General features: G+C 39.6%; 1 protein-coding gene across 2 annotated transcripts; it reads left to right on the forward strand.

Annotated features, from left to right (window-relative positions):
• The first annotated feature begins 279 nt into the window (after window positions 1–279).
• Window positions 280–11,501, forward strand: LOC144015074 (uncharacterized). 2 transcript variants are annotated; one of them, XM_077515392.1, is made up of 3 exons: window positions 280–294; window positions 3,843–3,981; window positions 8,778–11,501. In XM_077515392.1, exon 3 carries the CDS (start codon window positions 8,823–8,825, stop codon window positions 11,322–11,324), a length of 2,502 nt encoding a protein of 833 aa, XP_077371518.1. In that variant the 5' UTR covers window positions 280–294; window positions 3,843–3,981; window positions 8,778–8,822; the 3' UTR covers window positions 11,325–11,501. The 2 variants fall into 2 exon arrangements, with proteins under 2 accessions (XP_077371518.1, XP_077371517.1); XM_077515391.1 differs by lacking the exon at window positions 280–294 and adding an exon at window positions 761–820.
• Window positions 11,502–13,754: the final 2,253 nt, after the last annotated feature.

Here is a 13,754-nt window from a genome sequence, read left to right on the forward strand (position 1 = left end):
TCTTGCAGTTGAGGCAAGTGAAATTAAATAACACAAAATAAAATTCATAAATATTACAAGTAGGTAAGTTTACAAGTAAATAAAAGTTATATTAATACATTAATAAGAAACAGAGAAGTGAGTACTTGTAAGGAAATAAATATCAATAAAATAAATTGCATAATGCAGACGCATGCTGAGTCAAAGACCAATGAATAGAGATGTCTGACAAAAACCACAAGATATAAAATTATGTCCGTATCGTAAGGCCTTAAATCCAACCAGCGGAGGAAGGCAACTGCTCGCCACTCACAGGTAAAAGGGGTTGGGTCACAGAGTCATTCCTTCGGACCTGCAGAAATGGCGTTCGGCTTTGTTGCTAATGATCTTTTGAGTTTAATAAATGCACAAAGAACTACACTATTATTTTTTGTTTGCCTTTTAGATTTCATGATTAACTGCCACTTTTAAGTGAATTATTTTTTTTTCCCGAGCACTTTTGGCGTTGTCACGACTCACAATGCCACTATTCAGCCTGAAGAACATTAGATTTACATTGAAGAAGTATGCCCCCCTCCCCAAAAAAAAACAACAACAAAAAAACAAAAACGAATGCCCTCCCTGTAATTTCTTTCTGCAGCCGGGTTTGCTTTCGGTGCAGACGTGAAGTCTCTGTTTGTAAACAGGAGCACACCGAAAAGATGAGACTTGGCCACGCCCAACTCATTTTGTAGTCAAAAACACACGGAAGTCTAGTGAGCCTTGGCCACGCCCACCAAAATCCGCTTGTTTGATGCTAGGACGTAGACCTTCGTAGTGGAGACTGCAACTCTACAACAAGGTACAATTTCGTGAACATTTCTTTTGATACAGTATTAGGGCGTCCAGAGGATGGTTGGTGTCATTGCTGCAAAGCTCATATCAGGTGAACTTTAAACAGTAGTCTGCTTGCGAGATGGGAGGAGTAAGATGGCCGCCCTGTGGCTTCAACAGCTTGCAGGTGCGTGTATGGGCTATCGGCTATCCAGTAATATATACATATTAGTGAGCATGACCCAATGGGATATTATAGGAGGCTATAAGCAGATATATTTTCACAGCTCACACATCACCATACTCATTACATGAAGACTCTTCTCTGTGATGTATCAAATTTAGAATACATTTACTTGCTTAGAAGACATTTATTTTCTTTTTACGGATAATTTAGATTATGACAGTATGACACTTTCAACAATTCCTAGGTTGGTATCTATAAAAAAGCTTTTTGTGTTCTCTATCGTCTTTATTGTTTTGTTCCTGATGCAAAGTTGTCACACTTGATCAACACTACTTTGTCAAATGAGTGTTAAATTGAGTTGGCCGATTTCAGGACTGTCTGACAGTTTGTGCAACACTTGAGTATGATATTAATGTGTGATGTCTTGGCCCAGTCAAAACTTCTGATTGAAGTCTCAGCCAGTGCGCCTTGTTAAATCTCTCAGCTTAATGTGCCTGTGATGAATCTTTTTCACATGCTTCCTCCAGGCCATATCTGATCAAAACAAATGCACCTGCAACCCCCCCACCCTGCCTCCCCCGCCACAAGTGCAACTCCTCTGGGACGGGTAAAAATTGACTCCCTGGCTTCCTCCGCCAGGCAATTACGTGCCATCTGTTCCCATCTTGGTTGTTCCAGCTCATTTTGTTTCTGCGATTGTTCGTCTAATATCATCGGCCCGACAGCATGAGCGGGGAAGTGGGGGGGCGCGAGGTGGGAGTGGGACACCAAAATGAGGAGTGGCATGAAGAGGAATTAATCGAATCTATAGCAGAAACAGATCTTCCCCTCTGAAAAGAGAGAGAGTCCCCCTAGAATGAGCACCATTAGCATATTCCTCACCTCATATTACCTTCTTTATGTAAAGTGGGCCAGACTTTCTTGACCACCTTTTTAACGCCATCTGTGATGGCTTTTTTCCTTTTTTTTAATTGTTTGTTAGCAACAGGTCTACTTGCTTGCTGCAAGGTAATAATAATGCATTAGCCTTCCTGTCATGTATCAAACTGATCTATATGGAAGCACATATACAGTAGCAGGCTGTAATTCTCCCTGGCGGAATCGCATTATTATTTTGTTGAAGCAGCTATTGGACCCATTACTCTGCCATACGCCATCCCGGATGTGGCGCTGATTTAATTGCATCCATGTTGGACGTGAAGCGAGCATCAAAGGTTTATCACTTATGTCAATAATAAAAATAATAACAGGCGAGCTGGGCGCCACCTTAGGCAGAGATAATTCTCCATCTCTGCTGACAGGGCGGCAGATAGAAACAATCAGTCACAGTGGCAGCCGGCCTGCCTGTAGGACCCCTGTGTGGTGGGCGTCCGGTGGGGCGAGAAGATGGCTTTTGGCTTCTAAGACCAATGTGAGTGCCACATGCTGACTAGGTTTGTTTGACTTTCAAAAGGTTTCAGAGGATTTCATTATATTTAAGCAAACTTTAAGTGGATAGGGACCAATTAGCGGGGAGAAACATTTTCAAGGAACCCTCATAATTCGCTCACTGATTAAAGGTTTCATGCTACCATTTATTTTTTTTAACCATTCACTGACTGTACCCCGCAGGCTACATATGTTTGTTATGTGCATTTTGGCCCCCAGCGGTTGCATGCTTCATTATTGATAATTTACTTGCGATTCATTGCTTCTTCTCCATACAATGTTTTCTTTTCTCTACTTTCAAGCTTTAGCGCCTGTGCCAAGGCACCGTCTGACATCTGTGTGCCTTCTAATACTATTCCGTATAGGGGAAGTCAACCCCCAATCCCCTCCAAAAAATTGTTAACAATAATATGCTCTATGCAGTCCCGCTTGTCTAAATACGGTATTCTGGTTAATATTGCGTTAGTGGAATACGAGTTAAGCAGCAAAATCCAGCAGTTTTTGTCAATATCAGAAGCTGGCCATTTTGCCATTTGCTGTCCACTTAATATGACATCACAGCAGGGTTATTATAGTTTGGGAATTTTTCATTTTAGTTAGTTTTTACTTCGTTTTGAGTTGGGGGTAAGTTAGTTTTTAGGGTGGTTTTGTTAGTTTTTATTCGTTTTAGTTACTTATAAATGCTTAGTTTTAGTTTTAGTTAGTTTCAGTATTATTATTATTATTATTATTATTATTATCATTTTTTTTAATGTGTATTACTTGTGCGCAATATTCAAAAAACACATGCGAGGGATGTCATCTAAAGGTGCTTTTCTAGCGGCTGCTGCTAGATGACGTCACGTCTGTGTGACACATTTTCAATCCTCCTTATTGCGGTTAATATCAAGATAAATCTGCTTAAAATCGCATTTAAAATCATCCCCAAAGGCTCATGCATTATATTAATTGCTAAAGACTAAAACGAAGGACATGTTTGCTGTAATTATAGTTAGTTTTGTAAACATAAAATGTAATTTCAGTTAGTTTTCGTTTTTTAAAAAGCATTTTTGTTTTTATTTTATTTCATTAATGAAATTGTATTTTTAAATTTTAGTTGTAGTTTTTTCATTAGTTTTAGATAACCTTGCATCACAGTTGCTCAGGGTTCAGGTAGCAACCAATCACAGCTCAGCTTCAGAAAACAGGTGAGCTGTGATTGGTCGTCGCCTGAGCCCTGAGCAACTGTGATGTCATCTTCAGTGACAACAAGTAGCAAAATGGCCGCCCCTGAGATGGATAAAAACAGCTGGATTTTGCTTCATAACTCATATTCCACAAATGTAATATTAAACGGAATGTCATATTTAGACTAGTGAGATAAAATATAGCATATTATTGTCAAGAAATGTTTAATGTTGACTTCCCGTTGATGCTGTTTTACTCTTGTTTCAAGATTTCCCTGTGGTCCTTCAAAGACCGTAATCAGGACTGTTTCGAACATCGACCCAACTGTCCCATAAAAAGGCACATATACATGGCTCAGACTGCTTCACTGTTTCAAGATTCCTCCATGACCCTTCACAGAACAACAGGTACATATTTTTGTGTTTTCTGTGGAAATGTGGTGGAAACTCAGACAGTTCTCAGGACTATTTCAAGCTCCCTCTTGAGTACTATTAACTTCTTCCCTTAAGTATATACCGGTACATTAAATATTAATTAAAAGAGTTTTTTTCTTTTGTGTGGTGAACGGATGGTGAAAGAATTACATTTGGGATATTTTTATTGCTTTCAAATGTCAAACCAGGACAAATTTAACCCAAACGGCATGTAAGGGTTAAGCTTCTTCATCAAGCCTAAGCTACAGAGGAGGTCTCGGGCTCACTTTAACACATGACAAATGAAACCGCAAATGACGTCCACTGGAGTGCAGATAGATGCATTTCTGGCTCCATTTCTTGACAGCAGCTGTGAACGCGCAGCTTGCTTCCACCAATAAGAGAGAAATATTGGCTGAAAACATGGGAGGGAATATTGTACTAACACGACTTGCACTTCCTCTACTGCTAAGGAAAACATGTGTGAGCGCCTAATTGGCTGTTTAGTTGGCTGTGGCTGTCCTGCATATGGACCTATGACACATTGCTGATGCTTCAAAAAAAAAAAAGTCAGCCTTCTGCAAAATGTCTTAAATAAAAATGTCTTCATAAAAACTAACAAAGTGATATGGTCTTTCAGGAATATTGAATTGATGTAGCTACAGTGGTTGCAGCTTTGTTTCACGAATCCCAGCTGTCAGAAGGCATTGTTGCTTAATTATGCTGTACCATTTTTCAGTCCGAATCAATATCGTACTGCCAAGCCATGGTCATAAGTCTATTTAGGCCCTTTAAAAATGTGTGCTTGCTGACATCTAGTGGTGAACTGGGGACATACCGAGGCTCGCATCTCAAGCAGCAGGGTCTTGAATTCTTTTCTGATGACATATGCCGAATCATAATCAAGCTAATTGTGCTGACCATTGAAGTACTTCCTTGTATTTTATTTTTAGATATATATTTCAATGTTTTCAGCTGGGAAGTGTGTCACTCAAACCACCACAGCCCTGTTACTCATACTATCACCAATGGACATGGTAGTTTACTCTTATTGTTTAGCTTGTTGTTAGCTAAGTTTGTTTGTCACTGTTTAGCATAGTAGCTATCATGTATGCTTGAGCAAAAAAAATACCATACCACATTTTTTTCTGCTGGGCAATTATTTATTTATTTATTTATTCCATCCATCCATTTTCTTGACCGCTTATTCTTCACAAGGGTCGCGGGGGCTGCTGGCGCCTATCTCAGCTGGCTCTGGGCGGTAGGCGGGGGACACCCTGGACTGGGTGCCAACTAGGGGTGTGAATTGCCTAGTACCTGACGATTCGATTCGTATCACGATTCACAGGTCACGATTCGATTCGATACCGATTAATCCCGATACGAATTTATAAGTCGATTGTTGCGATTGTTTTTCATTCAAATTTAGAAAATACTAATCAGTAAGCTTGTAGAGTGAAAGATTTATATGAAAATGTATTATTTATTTATCTGAAATTTCAGTCTTATAGAGGTTGTAATCTGTTTCATGTTTGAACAGCATTAAAATAAAATATTAAGGCTTAATGTTCCGTTCATATAACATTCTTCCATGCTTAAGGTGTGAATCCTAAAAAAAAAAAATCAAAAAAAAAAAAAATCGATTTTGCCGATTATTGAACCGATTCGAGAATCGCGCGATGTAGTATCGCGATATATCGCCGAATCGATTTTTTTTTAACACCCCTAGTGCCAACCAATCGCAGGGCACACAGAGACGAACAACCATCCACACTCACACGCACACCTAGGGACAATTCGGAGCACCCAATTAACCTGCCATGCATGTCTTTGGAATGTGGGAGGAGACCGGAGTACCCGGAGAAGACCCACGCAGGCACGGGGAGAACATTGTTGTAGTTATCCTTGTTATAAAGAAAAAAAAAACTTGCAAAGAAATATATTACAATATATATATAATCTATGCACATCTAGTATATCCACTTAACCTGGAGTACCTGAAGATATCTTATTCAGTATGGAGTACAAAGAGATTTCAAACAATGCCGTGACAGAGAGTAGGGCGGGGGAGACAGGTTGTGTGTGTGGGTGTGTGTGTGTGTATGGGGGAGTGTGTGATGAAGAGGCTGATGAGAGGAGGAAGTGCAGGTTGGAGAACAGTGTGGCGAAGAGCACCTTGAATACAGGTAGGTTCTCTTCTTTCAGTGTATCTTGAGCAGTATTTATCCATTCCGTGTTCTTTAATACGGTTTGTAAACATCTCCATCTTTAGGCTTATTGACTAACTCGTAGCTGCTTAGTTTAAAATATATTGGATCTTCCTAGATCAATGAAAGGAAAATCTGCACCTGTGAACTTACATTATCAAAGGTCTTATATAGGCTAATATTTGTAAAGTTCATAAAAAGTTTGGTCAGTACGATTTAGTGCTATTTGTTCATCTAAAAAAACATTTGTTTTATGTATTTACCTAATTAAATAATTGGTAAATTAATTTAATGTAAACAATAAAATAAAATAAAATAAAAAAGTATACATAAAATAAGTGGAACATTTTTCGATTAAAATTGAACTGAATTATAAAATGGGAATAAATAATGTTATTATTAAAATTAATTACAATAGTTAACATATCGTTTTAGCCTTAGCAGATTTGAATAAGTTGTTTAAAATGGATTTATTCATTTTCATTTTTTTATTCATGTGTCTCATTAAATAATTATTTAGTTGATTTAATGTAAATACTAATAAGTAACGTAATAATAAGTAACATAAAAATCTACATAGATTTTTTTCAAAATGTGTTAATTAAAATGCCTATTTATTTAGGAAAAATTCAATTGTCTCATTAAATTCATTAGTTTATTTAATGCAAATAATGAAACTAAATGTATTAAATAAAATGGTACACATTTAATGTTTTTATTCTTCAAATATTAGAATGAATACATACAAATGAGATGGCCCATCTGTCCGTTTTAAAATTCAAATGTGTTATAATATGCTATAGATGGTGTTATTTATTTGTTATTTTGTCTGAGGACCTCAGAAAAAGGCCTTTCAATAACTCGGCCACCCGCACAGCTAATTTAACTTTAATGCTGTGTAATGTGAGAGTACGCTCACACGGGTCACAAGATTGACACTGATATGCATTCTCCTTGTTCTCTCTAAATGATCCGTGGTGTGAAATAAAAATTAGTATGGTGGTTATTTGGGTCACAATATGACACATTTTCCTCTCCAACTTCCCTCACAAAAAAACAAAACAATCCAACCTCTGATGTCATCTTTTCTCTTTCCACTGTGTGAGTGAGATTTTGGAGGTCACATGCTTCTAGAGGTAACGTGACACCTCAGCCATTCACCCTTTGCAAAAGCTGTCTTCTTTTTCCTCCATGCAGGTGGCAGGGTTGGGAAATTGTTAATGTGAGCACAGTGATACCAAGAATTGTGTTGTCATGTTATCCGGTCATCCATTTCACACGTACGACATCAGTAATAAAAACTCATTCTCAAGGGGACCAACGTGACCCCCATGCCGGTGGCACCTCACATTCCTCGTAATCTAGTAGCTGAAAGGGACAGCTCACTTTCAATGCCTCCAGTGGAACAATGAGCGTCTGTGCAACTTCAGGACGGAACTATTTGACACTGTTGAAATGTTTGGATGATCTGTGAGGGATGAGACTTTTGAACCACAACGGGCAAAAAGCTAAAGGTCTATTGAAACCCTCCCAAAGTAGAACAAACACCCTGATCTGGACAGCAAGGTCAAATTCTAATTTATGTGGAGCTCAAAACAAATGTGGTGGAACTAACTTCTGTTCTGGTCTTCTCTAACCTCTTCTTGTTGATTTTGATCATTGGTCTGGAATAAGTGTCCTGAAAATACTATGAAAAGCTCTCGGGAAAATACAAACACGTACGGCGTTAAGGCTTTTAATTTGTGAAATTGTACGAGCTGAGGGGAGTTGTTCACTCATTGATTTCACAGGTCGTCCATGTTGAAGTCTTTGTAAAGGTCTGTGTTCTTTGAATGCTTTCATTCCATTTATCTCAGCCTATGAAAAAATTGGCTTTTGGGAACAGGGAGCTCGGCTAAAAACTGCTAAAATGTTTTTACTGCAGAGGTGGACATTATACTGTACAGTACACTACTTATAGAGAGATCTATTTGGGAAATTTAAGTGGCCAAAGATGTTGAGGTCTTAGTAATATATATAATTGCAGCCTCAGGGAAATTAGGACAATGGTTACACGAGAACAATTAATAGTCTCTAGAGCACAGGTCTCAAACTGCAATCCTCGAGGGCCGCAGTCCTACATGTTTTAGAGGTTTGTCTCCTCAAACACACCTGATCGCATCAGCAATCTCTGCAGGAACCTGGTCATGATCCTCATTATGTGATTCAGCTGTGTTTGAGGAAAGAAACCTCTAAAACATGCAGGACTGCGGCCCTCGAGGCCTGGAGTTAGAGACCTGTGCCCTAGAGGAACTGAGTATTGTGTTGCTGATGATGATGGATACAGTTGTAAAGTGCCTAAACTGTGCCCCAGTTTTGGGGGGGGGGGGCGGGGTTACAAAGTCACATGAACACTCATAAGTTTATGTATCCCATCTGAATATGCCGGTATGTCAAAAAGAGAAACCAGAGAAGACCGAGTTCATATTAAAGACCACATGTGACACCCTTTGATGAAACTGCCTGAGCCTTTTCTAGTCTGATCTTTTAATTTGATATTTCTACATGATTTTGATCCTCTATTGTCTTCTTGTGTCTTCATAGGCAGAAAACACTAACCGATCAGTGTTTTTTTTACTGCCAACCACAATGTTACTGCGCTCTCAAGATAGAAGACCTCTCCTCGGCTTTTCAGCGCTGTTAACGCAAAGCATTCCCCAACTGGCATCCACAGTGCCTCTAAGGAGTCCAAAAGAGTCCATCTTTACATTGCAGTCTCTTGCCTCACCACCTCCCTGGGCAACACAGGCACTCTCCAACTTGGAGGAAGGGGAGAAAGAACTGCAAAGCCTCAGGGAGCGCCAGCAGGCTGAGATGGATGTGCTGAACCGCGAGTTGGACGACGCAGCGATTGACGCGCAGAAGGAAGAGCGTCATCTTCTTGAAAAGGTTGAGCGGGATCACAGAGACGCCCAGCGTCTCCTGAGTCAGGTGAAGAGGGAAAATGCAGCGGCGGTGAGAGTTGTGCAAACGCTTATCGATCAGCAACTCCGAAAAATGAGGCAGCTGAAGGAGCAGATACAAAGATGGGGCAGTAGAGCTGTGGGTGCCAACAAAAATCAGCTACAAAGAGGGGTAGCAGAGGTCACCCAGCCATGGGAAATCTCTCTTACAATTAAAAGGGTCCAATTCTTACCAACCGAGTCCAAAAATCTCTGCTTGGGTGAGATCAATGTCTATGAGCAAGGTATAACTTATCCCATTGGTGTCTGTGGCAACCAAGGACAGAAATGTGCCTTGCACTCAGGAGACTCAAAATTTTCAAACATCACCCCTCTTGAGATCCGGAAAGAAACTTCAATAGTCAAAGCAGGGCAAAGACAAAGTCCAGAGGAGCGCGCAAAGACAAGGAGTGGTAATCTTAAAATTTTATTGAAACAAAATCTGTTAAGTTCGACTGCGAATGATGCGCTCAGATCTTCAATGTCCCCCACACCAAGAAATCGTGCTGTGTCAGAGTCCTCTCAAGAGGAGGAAGATATCTCAGGGTGTTTAGACACACACGAACAAGACCTCTTCACTGCTATTCCACCAGTCTCTAGTCAAGGAGAATCCGAGAGCGATGAATCAGATGGCAAATGTCAACAAACCAAGAAGCCCTCCACTGTGAAGGCAAAGAAAAAGAAAAAAGCCTCTGTCCTTGTCTCGTGTGAAGAAGTTTCCTCCCCTCTGGAAAGTGATTCCCTTTCCAGGCACAGTCTTGGATACCGTTCCACGAGTTCTTATTCGTTTTCTCAGAAAGCCCTATCCGCGTCAAATAAATCATCAAAGGACAGTGGAAGCCCTCCATCTCCAGCAGTCAGTGAGGAATCAAGTTACATTTGCCCTGCGAATATTTCAGTGAATAGATCCTTCAAGCAGGAGCACCGCCATTCACTTTCTTCTGACAAGTTCTTGGGAAAACTGACCTCTGTGAGCCATGGTGACAAGGGTGCCTGTGGTGATGTGAGGAAAGTCAATAAAATGCGCCTGGCAGCTGAGCCAACTCTTGAACAAGGCCACGGACATGGATCAGAGTCAGAACCAGACAGTGCCACTACAAATGCTAGGAAACCGTATTCCAGACCTGACACTTCTGTTCGAAAGGGGTTTGGCTTAAATCCGGTGAATCGATCTCTGTCCATGCCAGATATAGAAAGTGAGAAATCACAGGAATACAACAACAGCAAAGAGAACGATGCGGAAGCTTCGAAGGGGTTGGTGGAAGAAGTTGGTTCAACTGCGCTTGACTCCGCTTATCTGGTGAAACAATTTGGAAAACAAGGATCAGGCCGCACTGATTTCAACCTGCCAAGTGGTGTACATGTAACAGGTAAAGGGCATCTCTTCGTGGTGGATTGTGGAAACGCCCGGATTCAGGTGACTGACCTTCAGAAGAACGTTGTGCAGCAGGTGTCCCCTTCCGCATCAGAGAGATCATCCCGTATCTGTAATTACTTTGATGTGGCTGTCAACTCAAAAGGACTCATTGCTCTGACCTGCGCTGCCGAGCGAGCCGTGTTGGTCTTCAACCGTCATGGACGCCTCCTGCAGACATTTGGAGGCATAATGAATAGTTCCACCAATGAAGGACTGGATGCTCCTCGAGGGGTGACCGTGACCCGTCAAGATGATTTCTTGGTTGCCGACATCAAGCGTGGCACCCTAACTGCCCTGAAGCTGGACCCCAAAACCGGGGCCAGGTTAGAGCGTACAGTTGTTACTGGCTACCACAGGCCATACCTGGTGGCAGCCTGTCTCACAACTGGGCTCATGGCGCTGTCAGAAAGAGGCAATGAGACTGGCCGTGTGCCATGTATACGCGTTCTGGAGCCTGGATGGAGTACAATTCGAGTCTTGGGGGTCTGCTCCAGCCTCGGGCCTGTCCTATCTTGCCCTTGGGGTCTTTGTATCGACACCAATGGGGATGTACTGGTGGCAGACTGGGGAAAGCAGCGCCATCGTGTTCTTTTCTACCCGTCCAAGGGCGTCGGCTGGCCGATAGTGACGGATAATCTGAACAGCCCAAGAGGTCTCGCGCTGCTCCGTGATGGCCACATGGTCGTGTCGGACAGCATGAATCATTCCATCAAGATCTATCGCTACAAATGAGCTCCAGAGGATTATGAAGACTACAAAAGTTTTGTAGTCAACCTTTTGATGAACTTGGTTACATTTTCGTAGCACACCATGAAAATTCCAGTATAATTAGCTTGTAATGCTTACATTGGAATAAAATATTCTCACCTGTTTTTACAATATGATCGTAAGAATGTGATTTACTCTTGAAAGATCAAGTGTACCTATAACTAAGTGTATCTATTATCAAATGTGAGTGTTGTATCTTGTCAAAAGTGAGACATTTAAATAGTAAATAAACTTTGGATTGTTTCTGAATACAAAATTATTCATTAAAATTTACACATACGGTGGTGATAGGTTCAATGAGATATTAACCTCTTTTTGACTTTTTAAAATATCTTCACACACTAAATGTAACTTAGGTGCACCTGCACAAATTAATATAAGACTCAAGATCTGTATTAAATACAAAAATGTTTAGTTTTGCTTTTGGTAAAGGATATATACTGAAATACAGTGGGGCCTTGAAATATGAGTGATCCAATGTAAAAGTTTTTCCAAGATATGGGTTGTCATTTGGCTGATTTTTTGCTTTGACTTGCGAGTGCAAACTTGAACTATGAGCACTGAATTGTGGCAGCGAGCTCATCAAGCAGCAATTTTACAGATAATGAACAAATCTTCAAGAGGCTTCAAGCTTTTTAATGCCACTCACAGTTGAAGTTTATTGCAACAAAGAACAAAGAATGGCACGATGTGTATTTAAAACACCCAAATGGCTTTGGCTAAAGAATGCCCCTGCTAGCTTAATGCTAGCACATCATGGAAAATGCTATTGTGAAGCTATCGATGGTTGCAGTGTTATAACTCTTTTAGCAATACTCAATACTCACATGCATATATTCTTTATCCTCTGCAAAAACAAAACAAAACACTATGCGTATTATACTGCCCCCCGGTGGCCAAGGGGGGCACAATAGAGAGAGCAGAAAAATCATGATGAGCTAATGGTTTAACTCTTAATCTTAACCCTCTATTTAATTGTCATTCTATATTTTTATAAAGTCCAATTTTATAGAGTTAGTTTCCCTATTAAAGAAAAAATAACATTTTTTTTTTTTTTTGCTGTAAGTTTGGGTGAGGCTGGAACAGAATGATGGCATTTTCATTTATGATGAAAATTTGCATTTGGGAATGCAAATCTAAGTGATTCAAGTTCAAGAGTTTAAGTCATGAAACGCTGATCTCAAAGCACGACTGAAGTCTATTATATATTGTGGTTCCATTATTAGTGTCAGTCAAAAGAGAGCATTGCAGACTTTTTGATACAGCTCATGTAGGACCACATTGCATTCATGATGCAATATATATATATATATATATATTAGGGGTGTGAATTGCCTAGTATCTGACGATTCTATCCGTATCACGATTCATAGGTCACGATTCGATTCTATACCGATTAATCCCGATATGAATTTACAAGTCGATTGTTACGATTTTTTTTTACTCAATTTAGAAAATACCATTCAGTAAACTTGTACATGTACATTATAAGATTTGTATGAAAATGTATTATTTATTGATCTCAAACTTCAGTGTTATAACTGTGAGCCACTGTATTTAACAAACAGGTTGTAACATTTTTCATGTTAGAACAGCATTGAAATAAAATAGTAAGGCTTCATGTTCCATTAATATAACATTCTTCCATGCTTAAGGTGTGAAAGTTAGACGTTTTGTTGAATATTTTTTCATCAAAAATGGATGTTAAAAAATCGATTCGGCTGCCTATTGAATCAATTCGAGAATTGCGTGCTGTAGTATCGCGATATATTGCCGAATCGATTTTTTTTAATGCCCCTAATATATATATATATATATATATATATATATATATATATATATATATAGATATATATATATATATATATATATATATATATATATATATATATATATATATATATTTTATGTTAAGTGTTTCTACAAGGACAGGTTGAGATGATAATGGGGTCATTTTAATTTGTACATTGTGATTAATGATAATAATAAAACTTTCAGAATACCCTTTGCACTCAATTGTTGTTTTCCCTGTCCTTCTAATCTTATCAGGTAACGGTGCAAACTATTAATCAACCACTCACCCACTTAAAGTAAAACTTTAACCACATTCACGTGAGCTGACCTAATTATTAAAATTAGGACAAAAACTGTCAAGTGGACCTGGGAACGTGACAACTGACAGCAAACACAAACAGAAGCAATGATCCAACAAAGACTGACCAGAAGCGGGGAACTACAAGAAAACTAACAAGACAACAAGGAACACCTGGACAACACAGAGGTGGCTGAGGGAGCTGATTGGTGGACACAAAACCCTAATAACCCAGACAAAAACAGCAATCATGAAAAAAAAAAAAAAACACCACCAGCAATTAGGACTGTAAATGATTGCTC

Source organism: Festucalex cinctus, chromosome 2 (genome assembly GCF_051991245.1).
Source record: "Festucalex cinctus isolate MCC-2025b chromosome 2, RoL_Fcin_1.0, whole genome shotgun sequence".
Classification (NCBI taxonomy): domain Eukaryota; kingdom Metazoa; phylum Chordata; class Actinopteri; order Syngnathiformes; family Syngnathidae; genus Festucalex; species Festucalex cinctus.